The sequence below is a fragment of the Neovison vison genome, chromosome 9 (assembly GCF_020171115.1).
Source record: "Neovison vison isolate M4711 chromosome 9, ASM_NN_V1, whole genome shotgun sequence".
Lineage (NCBI taxonomy): Eukaryota > Metazoa > Chordata > Mammalia > Carnivora > Mustelidae > Neogale > Neogale vison.
In genome coordinates, this window is record NC_058099.1 from 30715487 (window position 1) to 30740760 (window position 25274).

Genomic DNA, 25274 nt, shown 5'->3' on the forward strand with positions numbered 1-25274 from the left:
CAGTAGCAGCAATCTCCGTGCTCAGATACTGAACTATCAGGGAAAATCCTCCGCTAAGACTTTCAGGCTTTAGCTACGGCATGCATTTTGCCCTCTGTCGAGTAATTCTTTAACTGCTCCATCCAGGTTAAAGTTCTCAGGGACTCTATGGTTCTAGCAGTCTGAAACTTTTCCCTTTCCCCATTCAGTTCAACTTCTGTTCTACATTCAGAGAATGTAGCTCCGGGTCTGAGGAACTGCGGTCTAACGAGGGGAGAATAGGTAGGCTCTCCAGCAGCCGTAACCAGGGCGACACCCCTTCCCACCACGCACGCCCAGGAAGTTCGGGGCCGGACTTAGAGCCAAGCTTTGTCCTCGGATCCTGCGCTCTGCTCCCTCGGCTTCCCGGAGCGCAGGGGGCTTCCGGCTGGTCCCCTCCTCCCGAGGGCGGGGCCTACCTCTCCCACTCCCGCCTCCCCGGCTGCGCGCGGCTGCGGGCCGCGGTCACGTGATCGCGGCGCGACGGGGGAGGGGCCCTGATTTCCGGGCGGCGGAAGGAGACGCGGCCGCGTGAGGACGAGGTGGTTTGAAAACACGCTCGGGGACGAGAGGCTGAGGCCGGTGGCGCACGCCGTCACCCCTTGGGCTTCTGCTCGGACGCTCTTTTCCTGTGCCTCCGCGGCCCGGTCCCGGCCGGGTCCTCAGGTGAGCGGCCGCCGCCCGTCGGGCCGGGCCCTCCCAGGGCGCGGGACGGCGCGCGGAGCCGTTGCTCCCCCGTTCGCGGCCCAGGCGGCCAGGCCGGCTGTGGCTGGTGTGCGCGCCCCGGGGGCCGTCCGGAGGCGCTGCTGCAGAGCGGGGTCTGGGTGCGGAGCGGGGTCTGGGTGCGGAGCGGGGCAGTGCGGGGGTGGGTCACCCCGCGGGCTTTTGAAGCGCAAGTGACTGGGCGGGTTCGCGCGGTTTCGCGTCTCGGAGACTTTTAGGCCGGTGTGCCTTGATTTGGGCCCCCCTTCCTCGACTGTGTTCCTGACCACGGGCCGCAGGAGTAGAAGGAACGATCGTTCTTACCGTCCACGGGCTCTTCACGTGTGGGCTGCTGGACCAAGACGGGTGGTGGGGATGAGCGGGCGTCTGCTGCACGGCCCTGTCGCCGTCCAGGTGTGGGGGGGAGCAGAGCGTCATCGGAAGTTCTCTGATTGGGCACACTTTGGGGCATCTACTTTCTGAGAAGTCTGGTTTCTCCGATTGACCCCCTCAGTAGAGTTGGGAGGAACTCGTGAGAGTAAGGGGTTGGCGGGGAGATTATCAAAGAAAATTGCAGTATGCATTATTAATTTTTTTTTGAAAGAAGTTGGAAATTAGGGTAATGGGGTGGCAGACAGATTAGCTGGAATTTGACTCTGTCGAAATTCTGATACTCTGGAATCTCCTTTGTGTTGCAATTAGGAGACCTGTAATTGCAATATATGAAATTCAGTTTTAGAACTTCAGGGGCTTACCCGCGTAGGAGGTCCAGCGATGTCAAAGTTTATCCGCTGAGACTGGAGTTTGTACCTTCTGTTCAGTACCGGCTACTGTTTAAGTGGCTTAGTCAAAATGTTTGTTGTGCTGTACTATGAAAATCTGTATTTTTAAAATTTTATTTAGTTATTTTAAAAGCTTTTATTTCTAAGTCTTCTCCACACTTAAGGTGGGGCTCAGGTTCATTAGTCTGAGATCCAGAGTTGCATGCTCTACCTACTGAGCCAGCCAGGCGTCTCTGAAAATCTTTATTTTAAAGTGACAATAACAAATAGGTAATAGAACTTTAAAAATTCCTAGTATAAAAATGGTCTCTGTGCACTCAAAAATAATAATACCAGCTTTAAAAGCCAAAGAATGGCGATCAGCCCTCTTAGTTTTCCTAACAGCAAAATTAGTGTGACTGATAAAAAGTGATGGATAATATGACATAAGCTTGACAGACTGTATATTGGCCACAGGTGAGGTAGTTAGTGGCTAAAGATAGCACGGAGGATTGGTGAATTGGGGTTAATTAATTTGATTTTTCTCTCTTGTACCATTTATTTCATCTTTGGTACTGGCTAGTAATAAAATTGTAAGGAAAGCTCACAAAATGTTTGCTTAATCAATGAAAACTTTTTTTTTTTAAATTGAATATTCTTTTTATGCTTTGCTTAACCATTTTTTAAAAAAACTAGAATAGAGGTGTGGGTGGGATGAATACTTGGAATTGGTATAAATGAAATGAGAAACCATTTTGCCACTTAGGTTTGCAATCCTCACCTTAATTCCAGTTTGTATAACATAAAGCTGATTTTTCAGAGCCCTTAGTCCCTCCTCAATTCCCTAATACAGGTCTGACAGATCTTTCTGAGCCACATCTTTAAGATGGATTTAGTACCACCTTGCTCACATGATTTTGTGAAAATTGAATGCTAATGTACATAATGCATTTAATACTGTGCTTGATATGTACTGGTCCTGAGACTTTAAGAAAATATACATGTTTGTTCTTATATATATTTGATAGTGCCAGGTGCAGTTTTACAAATAGGAACTCATTTGTTTCTTAGTAATCTTACCTTATAATAACTATATGATGTAAGTATTATTATTCCTATTTTGTGGATAAAAACTGTGGCATACTTTTAACTACGGCTAGGAAGTGGCAGTCTGGATAAGAACTGAATCAGTCTGGCTCTAGAATCTGCTCTTAACCTATGTAGCCAAATCCTACTTAGCTCAAGGGGCTCTAATATATTAAAAACCTTGAAATCATGTGAATTTGGATATAATGTTATAGGTGATTGGCTTCTGGATTCCTGGAACTTGAGCTGCTTGGTCTTGCACAAGCAATTTTATTTCACAATAAATGTGAAGCTTCAGGGTGCCTGGGTGGCGCAGTGGGTTAAAGCCTCTGCCTTCGGCTCAGGTCATCTTCGCTCAGGTCATGTTCGCAGGGTCCTGGGATCCAGCCCCGCATCGCTCTCTGCTCACCAGGGAGCCTGCTTCCTCCTCTCTGCCGGCCTCTCTGCCTACTTGTGATCTCTCTCTGTCAAGTAAATGAATAAAATCTTTTTTAAAAAAAAGTAAAACTTCATTTTACTCAAATTTTTTGGACTCTGACTTATAGTACTGTGACTTAAAAAAAAATACCTGGACATAGGATGATTATGGTAGACCAGAAGTTGTTTTACTTATTTCAGAGGTAATTTACCTATTACAGTGGGTGTACAGAATTCATTATTTTTGCAGCATGTTGGAAGAGGTTTCAATTAGAGTTGAGCTGGTTCTAGGTATAGGAGGCTAATTTTTAGATAGATGTTAGGGAAGATAAAGGTGGAGAGGAAGTTAGGAAGGACATGCCATGTTCTTACTGTAAGGAAGTAAAAGAAGAGCTGAAAAGTCCTGAGCCTTGGTCAGGTTTGTGTTTAGGAAGATCTCTCTTGTGACTCCAGCAGATGGGCTAGGGAATAGACACTAAAAACAAGGGAAGCATACTGATGGGGGAAACTAATAAACAGCCTAGGGTAGAAATAAAGAATTTAAGAAGTGGCCTGGGAATGGATAGGAGGCACAGATCAAAGCTTTTTTGTGTAAATGGGAAGATTTGGATGTAAATTGAAAGAATGTGGTATAGAGGGGGAAATGGAAGATGACATGTTTATGCTCAAGTTATTTATTACAACAGTGGCCTAGCTAGTCTTTGTTCCTTATCCCTCTGTTACAGTAGATTTCCTTTTATACTGCTTTTGATCCTGCTTTTGGATATTTTTTGGATATTTTTGGATATTTTTTTTTCTGCTTTTGAATATCTAATCTGAACCTATCCTGTTGTTCAAAATACTGCTCTCTCATTTTACTAGGCTTATTCTCTACTCCTGATCTATACCCTGCTTCCCTTACTCATGAAATGCTCATTAACTTTCCTTGCTACATATTTCTGAATCTTAAACTTTTTTCAAACATCAGCATAGGTTGATGAAATGACTTCTGACTATTACAGGCTGCATTTAAAAACTTAAGTTTTGTTAGTAGAGGTTCCTCAGGGACTTTGAGGGGCCAGGAGCAAATGTGTTCTCTCCCCCCTCACTCCCTCCAAACCCTAGGTGGGACCTTATTTCCAAAGATTTGTATTTGGCACAATTGCTTGAGGAACGTTCCTTGGCTAGAAACCCTTGACAAACCTATGGGAGGTTTGTTGCCTTACTGTTGATGACTCCTGTTTACAGTGTCTCTTGACTAAGGTATACCTCTTGGTAAAGGTATTTTCCATTTGATACTTTGATCCTTTGGCATAGTTCTTATTGGCTCTGATTCTTGATTGTCTTTGAAATAAATTTTAGAATTAATATAAATGTTGGAAAACACTTTATTTGTTCTTTTAAGTTTCTTTTTTTTTACCCATTGTTTTAAATTTCTTTTCACTATAGCACTGAAGAATGACCAAAAAAAGAAAACGCCAAGATGATTTTCAAAAAGTAAAACTAAAAGTTGGTAAAAAGAAACCCAAGTTAGAAAATGCTACTGTTACAAACTTTAAAACTAAGACTATACATCTGCCTGAGCAACTCAAAGAAGATGGAGCTCTTCCAACAAACAATAGAAAGCTTAACATAAAGGTAAATCGTAAATATTATTTTGATAAAATCATACTTTCTTTGAAGTCATCTAGAATGATTTTTGTGAAAAGTTGTTTTAATTTTGAGGGTTTATAGATGGCTGATGGTTGGAATTTTTTTGTTAACCAAATCTGAGTTGCCACTGAAGCTTTCCCACCTCCTCTAGAAAGACTTGCTCAACTAAACCCACAGTGATTTCTTCATTGTATAACTATTTGATAATTTATTATATGCTCTGGAAATAATTCTTATGTTTAACTTTTTGATGTATCAGGTTTTTGATGACACAGTTTTCCAGCTGTTTTTATAGTCATGAACATCTTGTCTTACTCATTTTGAACTCATAGCACATAACTTATAGGTTCATTGTAAATATGTGCAGTTAAAGTTTGAGCAGTACTTTTGCTTAAAATTTTGACAGCTTTATTGAGATGTAACTTAGGCATAATAAAATTGACCCATTTAGGGCGCCTGGGTGGCTCAGTGGGTTAAGCCGCTGCCTTCGGCTCAGGTCATGATCTCGGGGTCCTGGGATCGAGTCCCGCATCGGGCTCTCTGCTCGGCAGGGAGCCTGCTTCCTCCTCCTTCTCTCTCTACCTGCCTCTCTGCCTACTTGCAATCTCTCTCTGTCAAATAAATAAATAAAGTCTTTAAAAAAAAAAAAAAAATTGACCCATTTAGAGTATACCATTCCAGGGGTACCTGGGTGGCTTAATTGGTTAAGCGTCTGACTCTTGATTTCAGCTCAGGTCTTGGTCTCAGGGTCATGAGTTGAAGCCTTGTAGTGGGCTCAGTGTGTAGCGTGGAGCTTACCTAAAATAAAATGTACTATTTTGTAGTTTTTAATATATTTATGGAGTTATGCTGTTATCACTGTAATCTAATTTTATTTTTTTTATTTTTTATTTTTTTTAAAGATTTTATTTATTTATTTGACAGAGAGAGATTACAAGTAGGCAGAGAGGCAGGCAGAGAGACATAGGAGGAAGCAGGCTCCCTGCTGAGCAGAGAGCCCGATGCGGGACTCGATCCCAGGACCCTGAGATCATGACCTGAGCCGAAGGCAGCGGCTTAACCCACTGAGCCACCCAGGCGCCCCTGTAATCTAATTTTAGAACATATTAATCATTCCATAAAGAAACCCTATACCTATTAGAAGTCACTCCCCAGGGCGCCTGGGTGGCTCAGTGAGTTAAGCCGCTGCCTTCAGTTCAGGTCATGATCTCGGGGTCCTGGGATCGAGTCCCGCATTGGGCTCTCTGTGTAGCAGGGAACCTGCCTCCCCACCTTCTCTCTCTCTGCTTGCCTTTTTGCCTACTTGTGATCTCTCTCTGTCACAGGAATTTCAAAAAAAAAAAAAAAAAAAAGTCACTCGCCATTCTTTTCCTCTTACTCTAGGCATCCACTAAGCTACCTGCTATCTATATAGATTGCTGATTCTGGTCACTTAATATAAATGGAATAATATGTGCTCTCTTGTTACTGGTCTTTTATTTAGCATGTTTTTGAGGTTCATTCATGTTATACCATATCTGTCAGAACAGTACTTCATTCTTTGTATTTTTGAGGAGTAGTTTAGTGCGTGGTTATGTCACATACTATCAGACGTCAGTTGATGGTCATTTGATCATTTCCACTTTGTAAAAAAAAAATTTAAATTTGTTAGTTAACATGTAGTGATTACTGGAGTAGAATTCAGTGATTCAGCACTTACATACAGCACCCGGTGTTTATCACAAGTGCCCTACCCATTCCTCATGTAGCCCATCCCCCACCCAGTTTGTTGCCATTTTTTTGACTCTTATGTGTATTGCTGTTAGGAACATTCATGAACAAGTTTTTGTGAGGATAAGCATTTTCTAGTTCGCTTTTAAACTCTGAAAATTAAATAATATTGAAAAGATATTTGAAGTTACGTTTTTCTCACAAATTATATAAATTATTCCACAGATAAAATTGTCAAATGTCATACTAAGGATGGGCACACATACCCCTGAAAAACCATTTAAAATAGGCAAAACAGGCCTGTTAAATTATATAAATGCACCTACCGTATGTTTGATATATAGTAGTTCTTTAAATAGTGATGATGATTGCTGTCACTTTTTTAAAAAAATTTTTTATTTTGATTGCTGTCACTTTAAATGATAGCACGCCTAAGCCTTCATACAGGTCAATTTCAAGAAAAGAAAATTCTAACTGAAAATTACGTAATTTTTTTTAAAGCCAAATCTATTTATTTATTTATTTTTAAAGATTTTATTTATCTTTTAGGTCTTACGTGCATAAGCAGGGAAGTAGCAGGGGGAGTGGAAAAGGGAGAGGTAGAAGCAGGCTCCCTGCAAGCCCAGTGCTGGACTCTGTCCCAGGAGTCTGAGATCAGGACCTGAGCCTAAGGCAGATGCTTAAGCAGCTTAATGGACTGAGCCACCCAAGGGCCTCTAAACTAAATCTGTTTTAAAGATAAAACAGTGTTTCTCTTCTTAGTAGAGTCTAGGTAATGTTTAGAAAATACTTACTGAAGCAGCTTCCCTAAGGAGTGTTAGTGTATGGTTTGTAGTTTTGATTAGCATGTTTATTTGAAAATGTTAATAGTATTGCATGTATACCTAAATGTTCTGTTTTTATTTTTAGGATTTGCTGTCACAGATGCATCACTACAATGCTGGGGTTAAACAAAGTGCTCTTCTTGGACTTAAAGACCTTTTGTCTCAGTACCCATTTATAATTGATGCACACCTTTCAAACATATTAAGTGAAGTGACTGCTGTGTTTACAGATAAAGATGCTAATGTACGATTAGCAGCAGTTCAACTTCTTCAATTCCTGGCCCCCAAAATACGAGCTGAACAAATTTCTCCATTTTTTCCTTTGGTAAGTGCCCATCTCTCTAGTGCCATGACTCACATTACTGAAGGAATTCAGGAGGACTCTTTGAAAGTTTTGGACATTCTGCTGGAACAGTACCCAGCCTTAATTACTGGCCGTAGCAGTATATTGCTTAAGAATTTTGTAGAACTTATTTCTCATCAGCAGCTGTCCAAAGGACTGATAAATAGAGACAGATCCCAGTCCTGGATACTTTCTGTAAATCCTAATCGGAGACTCACTTCTCAGCAGTGGAGGCTGAAAGTCTTAGTGAGACTCAGTAAATTCCTTCAGGCCTTGGCAGATGGATCCAGTAGGTTGAGAGAAAGTGAAGGACTTCAGGAACAAAAAGAAAATCCCCATGCCACTAGCAACTCCATTTTTATCAACTGGAAGGAACATGCCAACGACCAGCAGCACATCCAGGTTTATGAAAATGGGGGTTCACAGCCAAATGTCAGTTCACAGTTCAGGCTACGGTAAGAAGGATTTCAGTTATGTCCACACTCAGTTTTCCTATGTTGAATTTTAACTACTGACCGTTGATGGCTAATGGTGGGAAGACGTGCAGTTGTCTTTTATAGTTTTCATATAAAAGTTATAAAATTCATATAAAAGTCATATAGTTGCTCATGATTTGATTTTATTTACTGATGGGAGGAGTCATTTGAAAGTAATTAATTTATTCATTTTTAGCAAAGCCTAATGAGAAGTAAAACTTGATAGTTTCTCTTGGCTTTGTCATTTTAGAATTTTATTTGTTTACTAGTTTTGATCAATGTAATTATCAATTCAGGGAACTTCAGTTTTACTAGTACTTTACACTTAATATTTAAATTAAAACAAGGGAAAATCGTTTTTAATCATTAATTTTTTTTTCATTCTTACCCTTCCTTAATTAGGTACCTGGTTGGAGGACTAGGCAGTGTGGATGAAGGCCTCTCATCTACTGAAAACTTGAAAGGATTTATTGAGATAATAATTCCATTGCTAATTGAATGCTGGATTGAAGCTGTGCCTCCGCAACTAGCTGCTTCTGTTGGAAATGGTATAGAACGAGAACCTCTGCAGGTTATGCAGCAAGTTCTTAATATTATTTCCCTTCTGTGGAAACTCTCTAAACAACATGATGAAACTCATAAATTGGTGAGAACTTAATGGGGTATTTTCTTAGTAATAATGTTTTTTGTCATACATGGGCAGATTAGAAATCCATATATTACTATTTGGTTATGCATTTTCTAAAACATCATGATGTAATTATAAATTTACTTCTTGCTTTTGCCCTAAACTGCAAGTTAAAATAGTTTTTGAGATTCTCTGAATATTTTTAATTTAAGTGAAATGCATAACTTCTTTTTTTGATTCACTTATTTATTTATTTATTTGGAGAGCACCTGAATTGGGGGAGGGCCAGAGTGTAGTGGGGAGAGAGAGAGAGAGAGAGGGAATCTCAAGCAGATTAATGTCGAGCATGGAGCCTGATCTGGGGCTCAACAGTCCCACAACCCTGACTGAGTTAATGACCTGAGCTGAAATCAAGGGTTGGATGCCTAACCAACTGACACACCTAGGTGCCGTGTGAGGTGTATAACTTAATGAACTTGATTTCTTCCTTCCTTCCCACCTTTTTTTTTTTTTTTTTTGGTGAGCTTGATTTCAGTTGCTTTTATTAGGTATAATTCACAGTGGTGTTACAATAAATGCATTGGTTATGGTACATTGATTATGTAGGAACATTCTACTTTCTGGAGGCCTTTTATGGGATTAAAATGTTGCTTATTAAGTATCTTGTTCCAGTGTGCCATGGTGCCAGTTTTAGCAGAAATGGACCACAGTGAAGATCTCATAACCAACCCTGAGTTCATTTTTTTTTTTTATGAGTTCTTTTTAAACTCCTATGATTTAGAGAAGAAGCTACATACAAACTTGATTAGTTCATGCTCTTTTTGTTTCTCTTGGTAAGGGATAGAAGATCAGAAAACATTTGTAAAAGTTATCTTTACTATATAGGTAAGCTATAGTTGTGGGTATGGTGTTAGTGAAATTAACCCAAGATTCTAAGTCTATATCAGTTTTTTACTAGAAAAGCTGATAGTAAAGACATGCTTTGCGATGATTAAATTTTATTTTATCTACTTTTTGGGGGGAGAATTGAATGGTGGCAGCTTTCTTAGGGTGCTGTAGCATAGAGAATATATATAGTCCATAGGGCAATTAAGGAAGAACAAGCTTTTTTTTTTTTTTTTTTTTCAGATTTTATTTATTTATCAGAGAGAGAGAGGGAGAGAGCGAGCACAGGCAGACAGAATGGCAGGCAGAGGCAGAGGGAGAAGCAGGCTCCTGCTGAGCAAGGAGCCCGATGTGGGACTCGATCCCAGGACACTGAGATCATGACCTGAGCCGAAGGCAGCTGCTTAACCAACTGAGCCACCCAGGCGTCCCAAGAACAAGCTTTGTTAATTGGTGTTAAATTAATATGATAGGATGCTATCAAAAAGGGCAGTTGCAGGAAGAGTACTTTAAAACTTGAAGCATCTGATTTTTAGGATTCCTGCAAGGACTTTTGACTAGGCAGGTGTGAATCTTTGAAGTTGTTTACATATGTACAAAACGGACTATGCAGTTTTTTGGTTTTGTTTAATTCTTTTTATTTAAAGCTAGTAGACCACATAAAATGGGGTTAAATGAAAAGTAATACTTGATAATCTTGAAATGCATTATGGAGTCATATTAAAGTATGTATTTTAAGAGCTTACTCTAGCACTATTACCCCATTACCCATCATTTATAGAGTTGTTACATGAATTGCTTTTTCAAATAGCATGGCATTTTATTGACTAAGATTTTGAGCCTGTCTCATAATTCATTGCATACATTGGCAAGAAATTGATCAGGGTTGGGGTTAGGATGTATGATTTTATGAAAGCAAAGCTTACTGTCTTTCATGGCAATCTGTGATGTAAGCTAGTGATGGTAATAATTATATAGCTTTTTAGAAAAGTATGTTATTTGCAGTCTTTTTTTTTTTTTTTAAAGATTTTATTTATTCATTTGACAGAGATCGATCACAAGTAGGCAGAGAGGCAGGCAGAGAGAGAGAGAGGAGGAAGCAGGCTCCCCGCTGAGCAGAGAGCCCAATGCGGGACTCAGTCCCAGGACCCTGAGATCATGACCTGAGCCGAAGGCAGCGGCTTAACCCACTGAGCCACCCAGGAGCCCGTTATTTACAGTCTTTAATGGATTTATCTGAACCTGGGATAAAAAGTAAAAGTAATGATATCAACATAAATTTTAAGTACTAGTCTTTCCTTAATTTTTAGAAGGCCAAGAAATAAAGATTCTGGACATCTTGGTGTTTGGTGACATATGGACACCGAGTAATTATTGTTATTTCTTTAGTAATAGTATTTGTAACTAAATAGAATGTAGGACCAAGTGCAAATTCATTAATTATACTAGTTTTATATCATCCGCTATCATTCAGATAACATTGTCAAGGGGCCTAACCACTGCCTTAATTTTATGGATATTTAAAGTTGTATGCTTTAGAACTATTCTGTGCTGTTCTAATACAGTTGTATTTATTAGCAGTTCATTAATGCAGGACACTGAGTTCAGAAGACTGTTTTGCATAGACTGTGGAAGGCAACATAGAATACTAAATTGGGTTACTGTTTAAAATTCAAATGAACTGAAGGAAGTTTAATTCAAATAGAAATAGTATTTAAAAGCATACACTGGTAGAATTCTCTGATTTACCTTGGCAAATGGGTTATGTTTAACTGTAATAACTGGATAAGGTAAGCTCCATTATTTTAGAGACGAAGTATAAATATGTATGTGAGTTGCACAGTGACATTAAAATGCAGTCATTTATTTTTTGTTACCATTCTCACTGTTCCCCTTTCACTGACCTTTAGTTTAGCTTAGTAGTTAAGACATTGCGTGACCTGTAACACTCAGACTTTAAAGGAGGGATGAAATGGCATTCCTTGGACTTAAATACAAATTATATCCCACAACCTGGATTGTAGCCCTTCTCTCAGAAAATGTATAGGTCTTCTCTTGATAAATTAGCATCTAAATTAGGTGCAGTCTTAGATAACTGTTTGCTTTTAGGTTTTGCTAAATGTATTTATTTGCTGCACAGTTGAGAAACTTCATTTTTTCCTAAGTGTTTTTTAAAAAACCTTTTTAGAAATCTGAAATCTCTGATCTTTGCTTGAAAAAGAAATCTCAAGGTACATTAAATCTTACTTGCAGTGGTTGAGTACATGTTCTTACTGAGGTTGGTTATTTATGATATATGCATGTATCCTTAGTTTTAAAGATGACATACAAGGGGTGCTTGGGTGGCTCAGTTGTTCAGTGTCTGCCTTCAGCTTGGGTAGTGATCCCAGGGTCCTGGGATTGAGCCAGGCATTGGGCTCCCTGCTTGGCGGGGAGCCTGCTTCTCCCTCTCCCACTCCCCCTGCTTGTGTTGCCACTCACTGTATCTCTCTTTGTCAAAAAAATATGTAACATTAACTTTTTAATTTACCTTGGATTTTGGGGTCTTGTATTACTAGCCTCAGGGTCAGTATTATAATTGCTATAGGAATTGTGTTGTATCTTAGCTTTATATTTTAATGCTGCTTTTAATTTATGTGTCTCATTGCTGATGTCTTTTCCCCATGAAGATTAGAATTTGTGAAGAGTGGGCAGATGCAGTCATGTGTCAAGGATTTGTGAAGCATCTATAAATGTGGCTATTTAAGTTAACTAAAATTCAGTTCCTCAGTTGTACTAGCCACATTTCAAGTGCTCATGTGGGTACATATGGCTAGTTTCTGCTGTATTAGACAACACAGATGAAAGACAATTCCATCATTGCAGCATTGCTTGCCCTCACAGTTCTTAACCTTCTGGTGGGGTTGATGGATGTAAACAAATATATAATGTCAGTGCTAAGAAGAAAGATAAAAGTAAAGCAGGGTAAAGAGAGAACAGGTCCTGGAACAGAATGAGGGGGAGCTATTTTATTTTATTTTTTAAGATTTTATTTATTTGAGAGAGAGATAGTGACAGAGATAGAGAGAGCACAAGTGGAGAGGAGAGGGAGAAGCAGGCTCCCACTGAGCAAGGAGCCCAGTGTGGAGCTCGATCCCAGAACTCTGGCATCATGACCTGAGCCACAGGCAGATGCTTAACTGACCGAGCCACCCAGGCATCCCAAGTGGGAGCTATTTTAAGTAGGTGGTCAGAAATATTTTCATGACTTTTTCCTTTTTGTTTTTTTTTTTTAAGATTTTATTTATTCACTTGAGTGAGACAGCAGAAGCAGAGGGAGAGGGAGAGGGAGAAGCAGACTCCCGTCTGAGCTGGGAGCCCGACATGGGGCTTGATCCCAGGAGCTGGAGATCATGACCTGAGCCGAAGGCAGACACTTAAGCATCTGAGCCACCCAGGCACCCATTTGCACAACTTCGAATGGCACTCAGTGAAGTTAAAGGACCAAGTGTTGTAAAGACCTGTGGGAAGAACCTTCTAGGCATAGGAAATAGCAAGTGTAAAGCCCCTAAAGTGAGAACAGATTTTACATATTTGAGGAAAGGCAGGAAAGCCTGTGCTAGTGAGGCACCAGGAGAAAGGTAGATGATGATGAGTCAGAGAAAGTGACAGAGGCCAGATCCTGGGACCGTTTTGCCTGTCTTAGGTCCAAATAACAGTGTGACTGCTGGTGGGGAGAGTTCAGTTTGTTCATATTAAATTTTTTTTAAGCTTTATTTATTTTAGAGAGAGAGTGCATGAGGGGTGGGGGTGAGGAGGAGAGGGAGAGAGAAACCCAAGTAGACTCCCTGCAGAGTGCAGAACCCCATGTGAGGCTCAGTCCCATGACTCAGGAGATCATGATCTGAGCCAAAACCAAGAGTTGGGCGCTTAACTGACTGCACCAGCCAGGCATCCCAATTCATGTTAAATTTAAGATGCTTTTTAGAAGTCCAGAAGGACATGTTGAGTATACAATTACAGATTAGCACAAAGAGAAGAATCCAGAAAAGGATAATAAGGAGCTGTTGCGTGACCAGCTATTTTAAACACCTCAAGTCCCACATCCCAAGAAACCATTCAGTCCCTGGCAAAATGGCATGGTTTGTTCTCTGGATAGGAGGAAATAAGAGTGTGGTGATCTGGAATTAGTATTTTAAGTAGGAGAGAAAGATTCATGAACACTGTAAGAATTTTAGAGAAGTTCATTGCTTTATGACAATGTTAAATATCTTTTTAATTGAAAATAATAGAATTGCTATGAAATAGAGTTCTTCTATAAATAGGACACTAGGTAGAAGACTTTCTGACATATTTTACAAATCCTGCACTAGAGGTTCAAATTAAGAATTTTCTTATATCATACTTTCTCCTTTTTTCTTCTCTTAAACAGTAGATAAAATGCAAGTAAAGATAATTAATAAGCACCAAAAATATGGGTGAGAATTGGATGCCCTAATGTTTAACTCTGATTTTAAAATTTATTTATATCTTCTGTCATGAGCAAAAGGGGTATTATAATGGTAAATTTATAATTGGATATTAATAGGTAGTCAAATTTCTGCTTAAATTTGGTTATTTTAAATGTTTCTTGTAGATTTTCTAATACTCGCTTATTTTAATAGGAGTCGTGGCTTCGAAAGAATTATCTTATTGATTTCAAACACCATTTTATGAGTCATTTTCCATATGCCTTAAAAGAAATAACCAAGCACAAAAGGAAAGAGACAAATAAAAGGTATTGTGATTCCTTCCACTGTATAGACTTGAAAAATTTTTTAACCTGAAATTACCAAAAAATAGTTAGCCTTAAACTGGAACTTTCTACACTGTGAGGGGTTCATACCTAAATTTTGTGAAATAAAACTAAAAGTTGCAGTAGTATGGTTGATCTTGAACAAGTCACTTTAAGCCTTAAAATTTTCATTTTTAAAAAAAGTTTTTAAAATACATAAATATTTGATGCAATTTGAGTCTCAGGTATCAAATTCTGTTAATAAATTTAATAAGATTTCTTGATGTGGGTATTTTATTTGGGAGAAGTACTATGTAATCTCTAAGTGAGAGTTTCTTAAAGGTCATCTAGTTGTATTATTTATATATAAGGAGACTAATAGTGAAACTAATACCAGTATCAGAAAGAGGGATAAAACAGAGAGGCTTATGGATTAGAAGATGGAGTTTAAAATTGTAAGCCTGGAAACTTTTAAAAATGTTTACCTCAAGTGAGAGGAAATAAATATAAAAACAAGTTATCTAATAAAATTTTCTTGCTTCTTGAGGTGAGCTTGGTTTCTATAAATTGCTTTCTTAAAACTTTATCCATTCATTTTTTTTTTTTTAGGTTTTATTTATTTTTTTTTTTCCAATTTATTTATTTTCAGAAAAACAGTATTCATTATTTTTTCACCACACCCAGTGCTCCATGCAAGCTGTGCCCTCTATAATACCCACCACCTGGTACCCCAACCTCCCACCCCCCTGCCACTTCAAACCTCTCAGATTGTTTTTCAGAGTCCATAGTCTCTCATGGTTCACCTCCCCTTCCAATTTACCCAAAAGCACATACCCTCCCCAATGTCCATAACCCTACCCCCCTTCTCCCAACCCCCCTCCCCCCAGCAACCCACAGTTTGTTTCGTGAGATTAAGAGTCACTTATGGTTTGTCTATCCATTCATTTATTGATGGACCGCTTCTATAGTTTGGCTGTTGAAAATAATGCTGCAATAAATATGGGGTGCGTGTATCCCTTTGAATTAGTGTTTTTGAATTTTTGGTGTAAATACCCAGTAGTGTGATTCCTGGATTGTAGGATGGTTCTGGTTTTAATTTTTTTCAAGAACCTCCGTTCTGTACTGTTTCCACAGTGACTGCACCAGCTTGCAATTCCAACAACAGTACATGAGTTCTGTTTTTTTTGTGTGTGTGTGTTTGTTTTTTTGTTATTGTTGTTGTTGCTTGTGTTTTTTATTTTAGCTATTCTGACAGGTGTGAGGTGATATCTTATTGTAGTTTCGGTTTGCATTTTCCTGATGATGAGTGGTGTTAAGCATCTTTTCATGTGCCTGTCGGCCATTTGGATGTCTTTGGAGAAATTTCTGTTCATGTTTTCTGCTCAGTTTTGGATTATTGTTTTTTAGGTATTGATTGTATCAGTTCTTTATACATTTTGGATATTAACTTTTTTTTTTTTAAGATTTTATTTATTTGACAGAGAGAGAGAGAGAGATCACAAGTAGGCAGAGAGGCAGGCAGAGAGGGGGAAGAAGGCTCCCCGCCGAGCAGAGAGTCTGACGTGGGGCTCGATCCCAGGACTCTGGGATCATGACCTGAGCTGAAGGCAGAGCCTTTAACCCACTGAGCCACCCAGGCGCCCCTGGATACTAACTCTTTATTGGATAAGTCATTTATAAATATCTTCTTCCATTCTGTAGGTTGCTTTTTAGTTTTGTTAATTATTGCCTTTTCTGTGCAGAAGCTTCATTTTGATGTAGTTGCAGTAGTTTACTTTTGCTTTTACTTTCCTTGCCTCAGGAGACATATCTAGAAAACTGTTGTTACAGCCCATGTCAGATTACTGCCTATGCTCTCTCCAAGGATTTTTATGGTTTCAGGTTTCACATTTAGGTCTTCAATCCATTTTGAATTTATTTTTGTATATGGTATAAGAAAGTGGTCCAGTTTCATTGTTTTGTGTGTAGCTGTTCACAGAGCTGTTGAAGAGACTTTTCCCCATTGTATATTCAGTCCTTTGTCAAAGATTAATTGACTTTATAATTGTTAGTTTATTTCTGGTTTTTCTTTTTTTTTTTTTCTAAAGATTTTATTTATTTACTTGACAGACAGAGATCACAAGTAGGCAGAGAGGCAGGCAGAGAGAGAGGAGGAAGCAGGCTCCCCGCTGAGCAGAGAGCCCCATGCGGGGCTCGACCCCAGGACCCCGAGATCATGACCTGAGCCGAAGGCAGAGGCTTTAACCCACTGAGCCACCCAGACGCCCCTATTTCTGGTTTTTCTGTTGTATTCCATTGATCTATGTGTCTAATGCCATTATCATATGGTTTCACTACTGCTTTGTAGTATAACGTGGAATGTAACTGGAGTTGTGATACCTCTAGTTTTATTTTTGTTTTTCAAGATTGCTTTGGCTATTTGAGGTCTTTTGTGATTCCATACAAATTTTAGGATGGATCGTTCTAGTTCTGTGAAAAATACTGTTGACATTTTGATAGGTATTGTATTAAATCTGTAGATTATGTAATATAGGCGTTTTAACAATATTTGTTTTTCCAACCCATGAGCATGGATAGAATGTCTTTCCTTTTTTTTTTTTTTTTTTTTTTGCATTGTCTTGAATTTCTTTAATCAGTGTTTTTAAAGTTTTCAGAGTACAGGTCTTTCACCTCGTTGGTTAAGTTTGTTCCTAGATACTTTATTGTTTTGGTACAATTGTAAATGGGATTGTTTTCTTAATTTCATTTGCTGCTTGCTTCATTATTAGTCTGTAAGAATGCAACAGAGTTTTGTACATTGATTTTGTATCCTGGAACTTTATTTGGAACTTTACTGAATTCATTTACCAGTTTTAGTAGTTTCTTGGTGGAGTCTTTAGGGTTTTCTGTATTGAGTATCATGTCATCTCCAAGTAGTTTTTTTTCTTTAACATTTTGGTTGTTTATGTTGTCTAATTGCCGTAGCTAGGACTTCCATTACTATGTTGAATAAAAGGGATGAGAGTGGACATCCTTGCCTTGTTTTTGACCTTATGGGAAAAGCTCTCAGTTTTTCACCATTGCGTGTGATGTTGGCTGTGAGTTTTTCATATAAGGACTTTATTTATTTATTTATTTAAAAGATACTATTTATTTGGCAGTGGGAGAAACGGCTAGAAAGGGAACACAAGCAGGGGGAGTGAGAGAGGGAAAGGCAGGCTCCCTGCTGAGCAGGAAGCCCAATGCAGGGCTCAATGCCAGGACTCTGGGATCACAACCCAAGCCAAAGGAAGGCATCCAGGGACTGAGCCACCCAGGTACCCTCATATAAGGCCTTTATTATGTTGAGTTATGTTTCTTCTGGACTTAACTTTGTTGAGGGTTTTTACATGAATAGATGGTATACTTTGTCAGATGATTTTTCTGCATCTGTTGAAGTGAGCATATAGTTTTTATCCTTTAATTGATGTGATGTATCACATTGTTTTGCAAATATATATTCATTTTTTTTTTAAATTTTTTTAAAGATTTTATTTATTTATTTGATGGAGAGAGATCACAAGTAGACAGAGAGGCAGGCAGAGAGAGAGAGGGAGCAGAGAGCCCGATGCGGGACTCGATCCCAGGACCCTGAGATCATGACCTGAGCCGAAGGCAGCGGCTTAACCCACTGAGCCACCCAGGCTCCCGCAAATATATATTCTTTTTAACATTTTACTTTTTTAAAGATTTTATTTATTTATTTAACAGAGAGCTAGAGAGCACAAGTAGGCAGAGCGTCAAACAGAGGGAAAGGGAAAAGCAGGCTTTGTGCTGGTCAGGGAGCCGGATGTGGGACTTGATCCCAGGACCCTGGGGATCATGACCTGAGCTGAAGGCAGCCACTTAACTGACTGAGTCACCCAGGCGCCCTTAACATTCTACTTTTTTAAAGTAGTCTCTGTACTCAATGTGGGGCTTTACTCATGACCCCAAGATCAAAGTCACAAGCTCTATCAATTGAGCCAGCTAGCTGCCCCTTCTTTTGCAAACATACATGTATTTAAGACTGTCTATTTGAGAGAGTGACTGAGAGATCAAAAGCAAGGGGAGCATCAGAAGGAGAGGAAAAAGCAGACTCCCCACTGAGCAGGGAGCCCAAAGTGGGGTTTGATCCCAGGACTCTGGGATCATGACCTGAGCTGAAAGCAAACGAACCGACTGAGCAGCCCAGGTGCACCTTGTTTTCAAATGTTAAACTGTTTCCTCCTGGGAATAAATCCCACTTGATTGTAGTATATGATTTTTAAAAAAACATATTGTTCATTTGGTTTGCTAATGTTGAGAATATTTGTATTTATATTCTTAAGAGATACTGGCCTGTTGTTCTCTTTTTTGGTGGTATCTTTATCTGGTTTTGGTACTAGGGTGATACTGGCCTCATGGAATGAATTTGGAAGTTTGCCTTCCTTTTGTATTTTTTTGGAATAGTTTAAGAAGGAGGAGTATTAACTCTTCTTTAAATGTTTGCTAGAATTTGCCTGGGAAGCTGTCTGCTCTTGGACTTTTGTTGGGAAATTTTTTATTGTTTCAGTTTCATTGCTGGTGATTGGTCTAATCAAATTTTATATCTATTTCTGTGTTAGTTTTGGTTGGTTATGTGTTTCTAGGAATTTATCCATTTCTTCCAAGTTGTCCAGTTTGTTGTCAAATATGTTTTCATAATATCCTGTCACAGTTATTTTTATTCATTCCTTTCCCATTCCTTTCCTTTCCATTAGAGAGAGGAAGTGTATTTGGTAGGTGGAGGGAGAGGGAGAATCCCAGGCAGGCTCACACTCCGCGCAGAGCCTGACATGGCGCTCAGTCCCACGGCCCTGAGATCATGTACCAAGCCTAAATCAGGAGTTGGATGCCCGACCTACTGAGCCAACCAGACACTAGTTGTTTGTATTTCTTTGGCATTGGGGCATTGGTGATTGTTTCTCTCTTTTCATTAGTAATTTTGTTTATTTGGGTGTTCTCTCTCTTTCCCTTTTTGATGAGTCTTCCTAGAAGTTTATCAGTTTTGTTGATTTCCTGCCCCCCCGCCAAAGAATCAGTTCCTGGTTTCATTGATCTGTTCTATTTTTTAATTTCTGTACCATTTATTTCTGTTCTAATCGTTATTATTTCTTAAGTTTTGCTCTTTGGGTTTTTGTTGTTGTTGTTCTTTTTCTGGTTTTAAGTGTAAGGTTAGGTCTTTTATTTGAGATTTTTCTTCCTGAGGTAGGCCTGTGATCTCTATAAATTGCCTTCTTTTTTTTTTTTTGGAAGATTTTATTTATTTATTTGATAGAGATCACAAGTAGGCAGAGAGACAGGCGGGAGGGGGGGCGGCGGGGGAGCAGGCTCCCTGCTGAGCAGAGAGCCTGATGTGGGCCTCGATCCCAGGACCCTGAGATCATGACCTGAGCCAAGTCAGAGGCTTAACCCACTGAGCCACCCAGCGTGCTATAAATTGCCTTCTTAAAACCACTTTTTGCTGGATCCCAAAGATTTTGGATCTTTGTGTTTTCATTTTCATGTAATTTTCTTTTAATGTCTTTTAATAGCATCTTATTTAACCTCTGTGTGTTTGTGCTCTTTTCAGATCTTGTGGTTGATTTCTTGTTTCATAGCATTGTGTTCAGAAAAGATGCATGATATGATTTCAGTTTGTTGAGACTTGTTTTATGGTCTAATACATGATCTATTCTGGAAAATGTTCTGTGTGTGCTTGAAAAAGAATGTGTATTCTGTTGTTTTAGGATGAAGTGTTCTGAATATCATGTCTGCTAATCCATCTGGTCCAGTGTTTCATTTAAAGCCACTTTTTCCTTACCGATTCTCTCTTTGGATGATCTGTCCATTGATGTGAATGTGAAATGTTTAAGTCCTCTATTGTTACTGTATTACTGTTGATTATTCCTTTTATATTTGTTATTAACTTTTATGCATTTGGGTGCATGAATATTTAGAACTGTTATGTCCTCTTGTTGGATTGTCCCCTTTAATTATAGTGTCCTTCTTTGTCTCCTGTTACGGTCTTTGTTTTAATGTCTGTTTTGTCCAATATGAGTATTGCTACCTTGGCTTTCTTTTGGAACCGTTTGCATGATAAATATTTCTCCGTCCCCTTACTTTCAAACCGCAGGTGTCTTTAGGTCTGAAATAAGTAGGCATCATATAGATGGGTCTTGTTTTTTTTAATCCACTTTGTCACCCTGTATCAAAGTAATTACTGAGAGGTATGTACTTAATTGCCATTTTGTTAACTTGTTTGGTGCTTGTTTGTGGAGATTTTCTCTCATTCTTTCTCTTGCTCTCTTTCATGGTTTATTGGCTTTCTTAAGTAATATACATGGATTCCTTTCTCTTTATTCTTTGCATATTAGTTACAGATTTTTGATTTATAGTTACTAGATTTGTACATAACATCTGCATATGGGAGTCTATATTAAGTTGTTGGTTGCATAATTTTAAACCTGTGCTTTATTCCTCTCCCATGTTTCAAGTATATGATTTCATATAAAATACCCTTTTGTTTTATGAATCCGTTGACTGATTTTTTAAAGACTTTATAGTTTGACCGAGAAAGAGAGAGTGTATGTGTGTGTGCGCACACAAGCAGGGAGAGTGTCAGAGGGAAAGGGAGAAACAGGCTCTCTGCTGAGTAGGGATTCCCACGTGGGTTTCCATCCCAGAACCCTGGGATCATGACCTGAGCCAAAGGCAGACACTTAACCGACTGAGCCAGCCAGGTGCCTTCCCTTGACTGAGTTTTATAAATATATTTATTCTTACTGTTTTTGTGGGTTTGTGTTTGGTTTTTTGTTTATTTATTTTAGGGAGAGTGAGAGTGCTCCTGCAAGAGTTGTGGTGGAGGGGTAGAGGGGCAGAGGGAGAGAAACTCAAGCAGACTCCGTGGTGAGCATGGAGTCCTACGCCAGGCTCGATCTCTTGACCCAGAGATCATGACCTGAGCCTAAATCAAGAATCAAGACACTCAACTGACTGAGCCAACTAGGTGCCCCCTGTGTTTTTTACTTTTTATACTCTCACTTAATGGTCTTTCTTTCCATTGAGAGAGTACACTTTAATATTTCTTAAAGGGCTGGCTTACTGATTATGAGCTACTTTAGTTTTTGATTGGGAAACTTTTTATCTCTCCTTCTATTATGATTGATAACCTTGCTGGATAGAATATTCTTGGCTGCACATTTTTATCTTTGAGTGCATTGAATATATTTTTCCCCACTTCTGGCCTGCAAAGTTTCTGCTGAAAAATTCACTAATAGCCTTATAGGATTTCCCTTGTATGCAACTGTTCTTTTTCCCCTTTTGCTGCTTTTAAAATTTTGTCCTTGTTGCTGTTTTTTGCCATCGTAATTACTATGTGTTTTGTTTGGATGACCTTTTGTTGAATTTGGAGTGGGGGGCAGGAAGGTGGGAAATGGGGGCAGGATCTCTGTGTTTCCTGGATCTGGATCTCTGTTTCCTTCCCCAGATTAGGGAAGTTTTCAGTTATTATTTCTTTAAGTAAATTTTCTCCCTTTTCTCTTTCTTCTGAGATCTATATAATGCAGATGTTGTTATACTTGGTGGAGTCATTGAGTTCCCTAAGACTTATCTCAGTTTGCATAATTTCCTTTCTTTTGCTCAGCTTGTTACTTCTTTTATCCGGCCTTCCAGGTTGTTAATTCATTCCTCTGATTCATTTAGCCTGCTATTTCTTCCATCAAGAGTATTTTAAATTTCATTAACTATGTTCTTGATCTCTGATTGGTTCTCTTTTATCTCTGTATTAACGGTCTGTGTGATGTCCTCCACTCTTTTCCCCAGTTTAATATTTTCATGATTGTTATTTTAAATTCTCTATCAGGCATATTACTTATACTTCTTTCACTTTGGTCTCTTGCTGTGGTTTGCCTTACGAAGAAGCAGTCCTGTAGTGCGCTGCAGTGCAGTGTTCCTTATTTCCCAGGACCTGGCACTTCAGAGTGTTTCCTATGTGTATTGCATGTGCTCTCCTGTTGAGTCTTGGCCTCTTTCCTTCATTGCATTTACATAGTCTCTTGGCATATTTTGTGCGGTATTTAATCTCCGGTAGTGGTGGGGCACACTTTAACACATTTTAACAAGATGTGTGGAGGTCTGCTTGTCAGAAGTGAGGTCCTCCTGAGTATCAGGTGGTGTGGCATTGTCAGGGTTTGTGCTGAGGTTGGGGCCTGCAGTGCTGGGACTCAGGCCAGTGTTATTGGGAAGGGCGTATCTGCTGATGGTTGGGGTGGGGTGTGGTGGAGAGGGTGGAATGTGAAGAAACTTGGTGATAGCAAGTGAGGAGTGGTGTTACCATGCTGGTTCCTGCAGGTGGCCATTGTTTTTGCTGGGGGGTGGGGAGGGAAATGGTGTCTGCCATGTACTTTGTTCTTGGAGTCTCCCTGTGGTCCCTGCCTCTTTGAGATGAGCAAATCATTCTTCCTCCTGTCTGCCCCTGGAGTTTTCCACTTGCTGGTTCTTCACTGTTATTTGCAGGGGTATTTGTCTTGTTATCTCTTCTATCGCAGAACTCTGTTTCCTAATGCCTTCTGGGCTCTCACAGAGCCAAGTCCACCAATTTTTAAAATTCCAGGCTTTAAGTCCTGCTGGTTTTAAGACCTCAGAAAATTTAGCCTCTCTCACTTTCAAAGGTAAATATTCTGGAGATTCATTCTCCCTGTTTGTGGACTTCCCAGTGTGAAAGTCTGTTTTCTGTCCTTCTCCGCACCACCAGCTCCCTCTCCATTGTGTCAAATGGCCATGGTTCATTTTGCTTCCAGACCATGTCTTCGCCCTTCCAATTTTCTAGAACATGGCCTCTTTGTTGGCTTTAGTTGTGGAATTTGTTCTGCTAGTCTTTGGGTGGTTTCCCGGGTAATTTAAACTGATATGTGTGTTACCTAGTTGTATGCATGGAAGAGGTGAGCTTATTGTCCGCCTATTCTATTGTCTTCCCAGCTGACTTTGTAGTTGTGGAATTTTTAGCAAAAATAGATTGGCAATATAACTAGCTTATTCTTCAGAAGATTTCCCCAGGATTCATTTTCAGGGACTTCGGACTGCTCTTTTATTTCCATAAGATGCTGCATTGAATACTTGGCAGATAACTTGTTGAGGGCAATGGAAGTTAAAGTTAGGAGAGGCAACATTGTAACCCCAGTTAATTTTTGACCTGATGTCTAAATTTTTCATCTTCAATAAAAATACAGGGTTACAAAGGATATTACTGATTTTTATTATGATAAAATACACATAGCATGAAATTTGACCTTTTTAATCATTTAAAGTATATGGTTCAGTAGTGTTAAGTATATTTACATTGTTATGCAGCCATCACCACCATCCATTTCCAGAATTTTTTTCATCTTCCTAAACTAGAAGTCTGTACCCATGAAACAATAACTCACCATGGTCCCCTATCACCAGCTTCTGGGATCCACTGTTCTACTTTTTGTCTCTGTTAATTTGACTCTTCTAGGTACCTCACATAAGAAGAACCAGAAAATATTTTCCTTTTGTGTCTGGCTTAATTTCATTTAGAAAATGTTTTCAAGGTTCATCCGTATTGTAGCATGTACCAGCACTTTTCCCCTTTTTTTAGAAATAGATTTTATTTTTTTAGAGCAGTTTTAGTTAAATAGTGAAGTTGAGCAGAAAGTACAGAATTGTCATGTACTCTTGCTCCCAGAAATACATGGCTTTCCTCGCTGTCAGCATCCTGCACCAGAGTTAAACATTTGTTACAATCTGTGAACCTACATTGACACATCATTTTCATCCCAAATCCATAGTTTACCTTAGGGTTCACTCTTGGTTACACAATTCTATGAGTTTTGACAAATATATGATGACATTTATCCACCATTATAGTATCCTATAGGTTAATTTCACTGTCCTAAAAATCCTCTGTTCTCTGCCTATCCATTCTTCCATTCCCCATGTTTTTTTTGTGACTTGAGGGCTCTTTTCTTGAAGTGCTTAATTATGTTCTTGTATGGATGTGTCACAGTTCATATATCCATTAACCTACTTACTAGTGGACGTCTTGGTTGCTTCCAAGTTTTCCTTCCTTATTAAGGCTAAATAATACTCCATTGTATGTATATACCCATATTTTGTTTATATATTCATCTTGTCAATGGATGTTTGGGTGGTTTCTACCTTTTGGTTACTGCAATAATGCTATTGTGAACATTGGTCTTCAAATGTCCATTTGAGTCCCTGCTTTCAATTCTTTGTTTATATTAAAGGCTATAATTTTGTCATTGGAAATTTTGGCATTTATTTTTTTTATTTTATTTTTTAAAAGATTTTTACTTATTTATTTGACACAGAGAGATCACAAGTAGGCAGAGGCAGGCAGAGAAAGAGGAGGGGAAGCAGGCTTCCTGCTGAGCAGAGAGCCTGATGCGGAGCTCGATCCCAGGACCCTGGGATTATGACCTGAGCCGAAGGCAGAGGCTTAACCCACTGAGCCACCCGGGCGCCCCAAAATACTGGCATTTAAAAATAGCAGTGTTGGGGCACCTGGGTGGCTCAGTGGGTTAAGCCGCTGCCTTCGGCTCAGGTCATGATCTCAGGGTCCTGGGATTGGGCTCTCTGCTCAGCAGGGAGCCTGCTTCCCTCTCTCTCTCTCTGCCTGCCTCTCCGTCTACTTGTGATTTCTCTCTGTCAAATAAATAAATAAATAAAATCTTAAAAAAAAAAATAGCAGTGTAGTCCTAAGAAAACTTTTTTTTTTTTTTTTTTTTTTTTTTAAAAGGATCTTACTTGAGAGCTCGTGTGAGAGAGCAGAAGGGGTGGGTGCGGAAGAGGGAGAAGCTGGCATCCTCCTGAGCAGGGAGCCCAATGAGGGGCTCTGTCCCAGGACCCTGAGATCATGACTTGAGATGAAGCAGATGCTTAACTCATTGAGCCACCCAGGCGCCCCTCTTTCTTTCTTTATTTGAAGATTTTTGTTTATTTTAAAGAGAGAGTACGAGCAGAGGGAGGGGCATAGGGTGATTGGAGGGAGACACTCT

General features: G+C 39.4%; 1 protein-coding gene across 2 annotated transcripts in view; it reads left to right on the plus strand.

The window, feature by feature from the left end:
- The first annotated feature begins 521 nt into the window (after nucleotides 1–521).
- TEX10 (testis expressed 10) overlaps nucleotides 522–25274 on the plus strand; it is a 66271-nt gene continuing 41518 nt past the window's right edge. For both annotated transcript variants that reach the window (XM_044265255.1, XM_044265256.1), the window contains exons 1-5: nucleotides 522–684; nucleotides 4413–4601; nucleotides 7236–7948; nucleotides 8372–8615; nucleotides 14126–14238. In XM_044265255.1, the coding sequence (XP_044121190.1) occupies nucleotides 4422–4601; nucleotides 7236–7948; nucleotides 8372–8615; nucleotides 14126–14238 (1250 nt within the window). In that variant the 5' untranslated portion in view covers nucleotides 522–684; nucleotides 4413–4421. The remainder of the gene's footprint in view (nucleotides 685–4412; nucleotides 4602–7235; nucleotides 7949–8371; nucleotides 8616–14125; nucleotides 14239–25274) is intronic.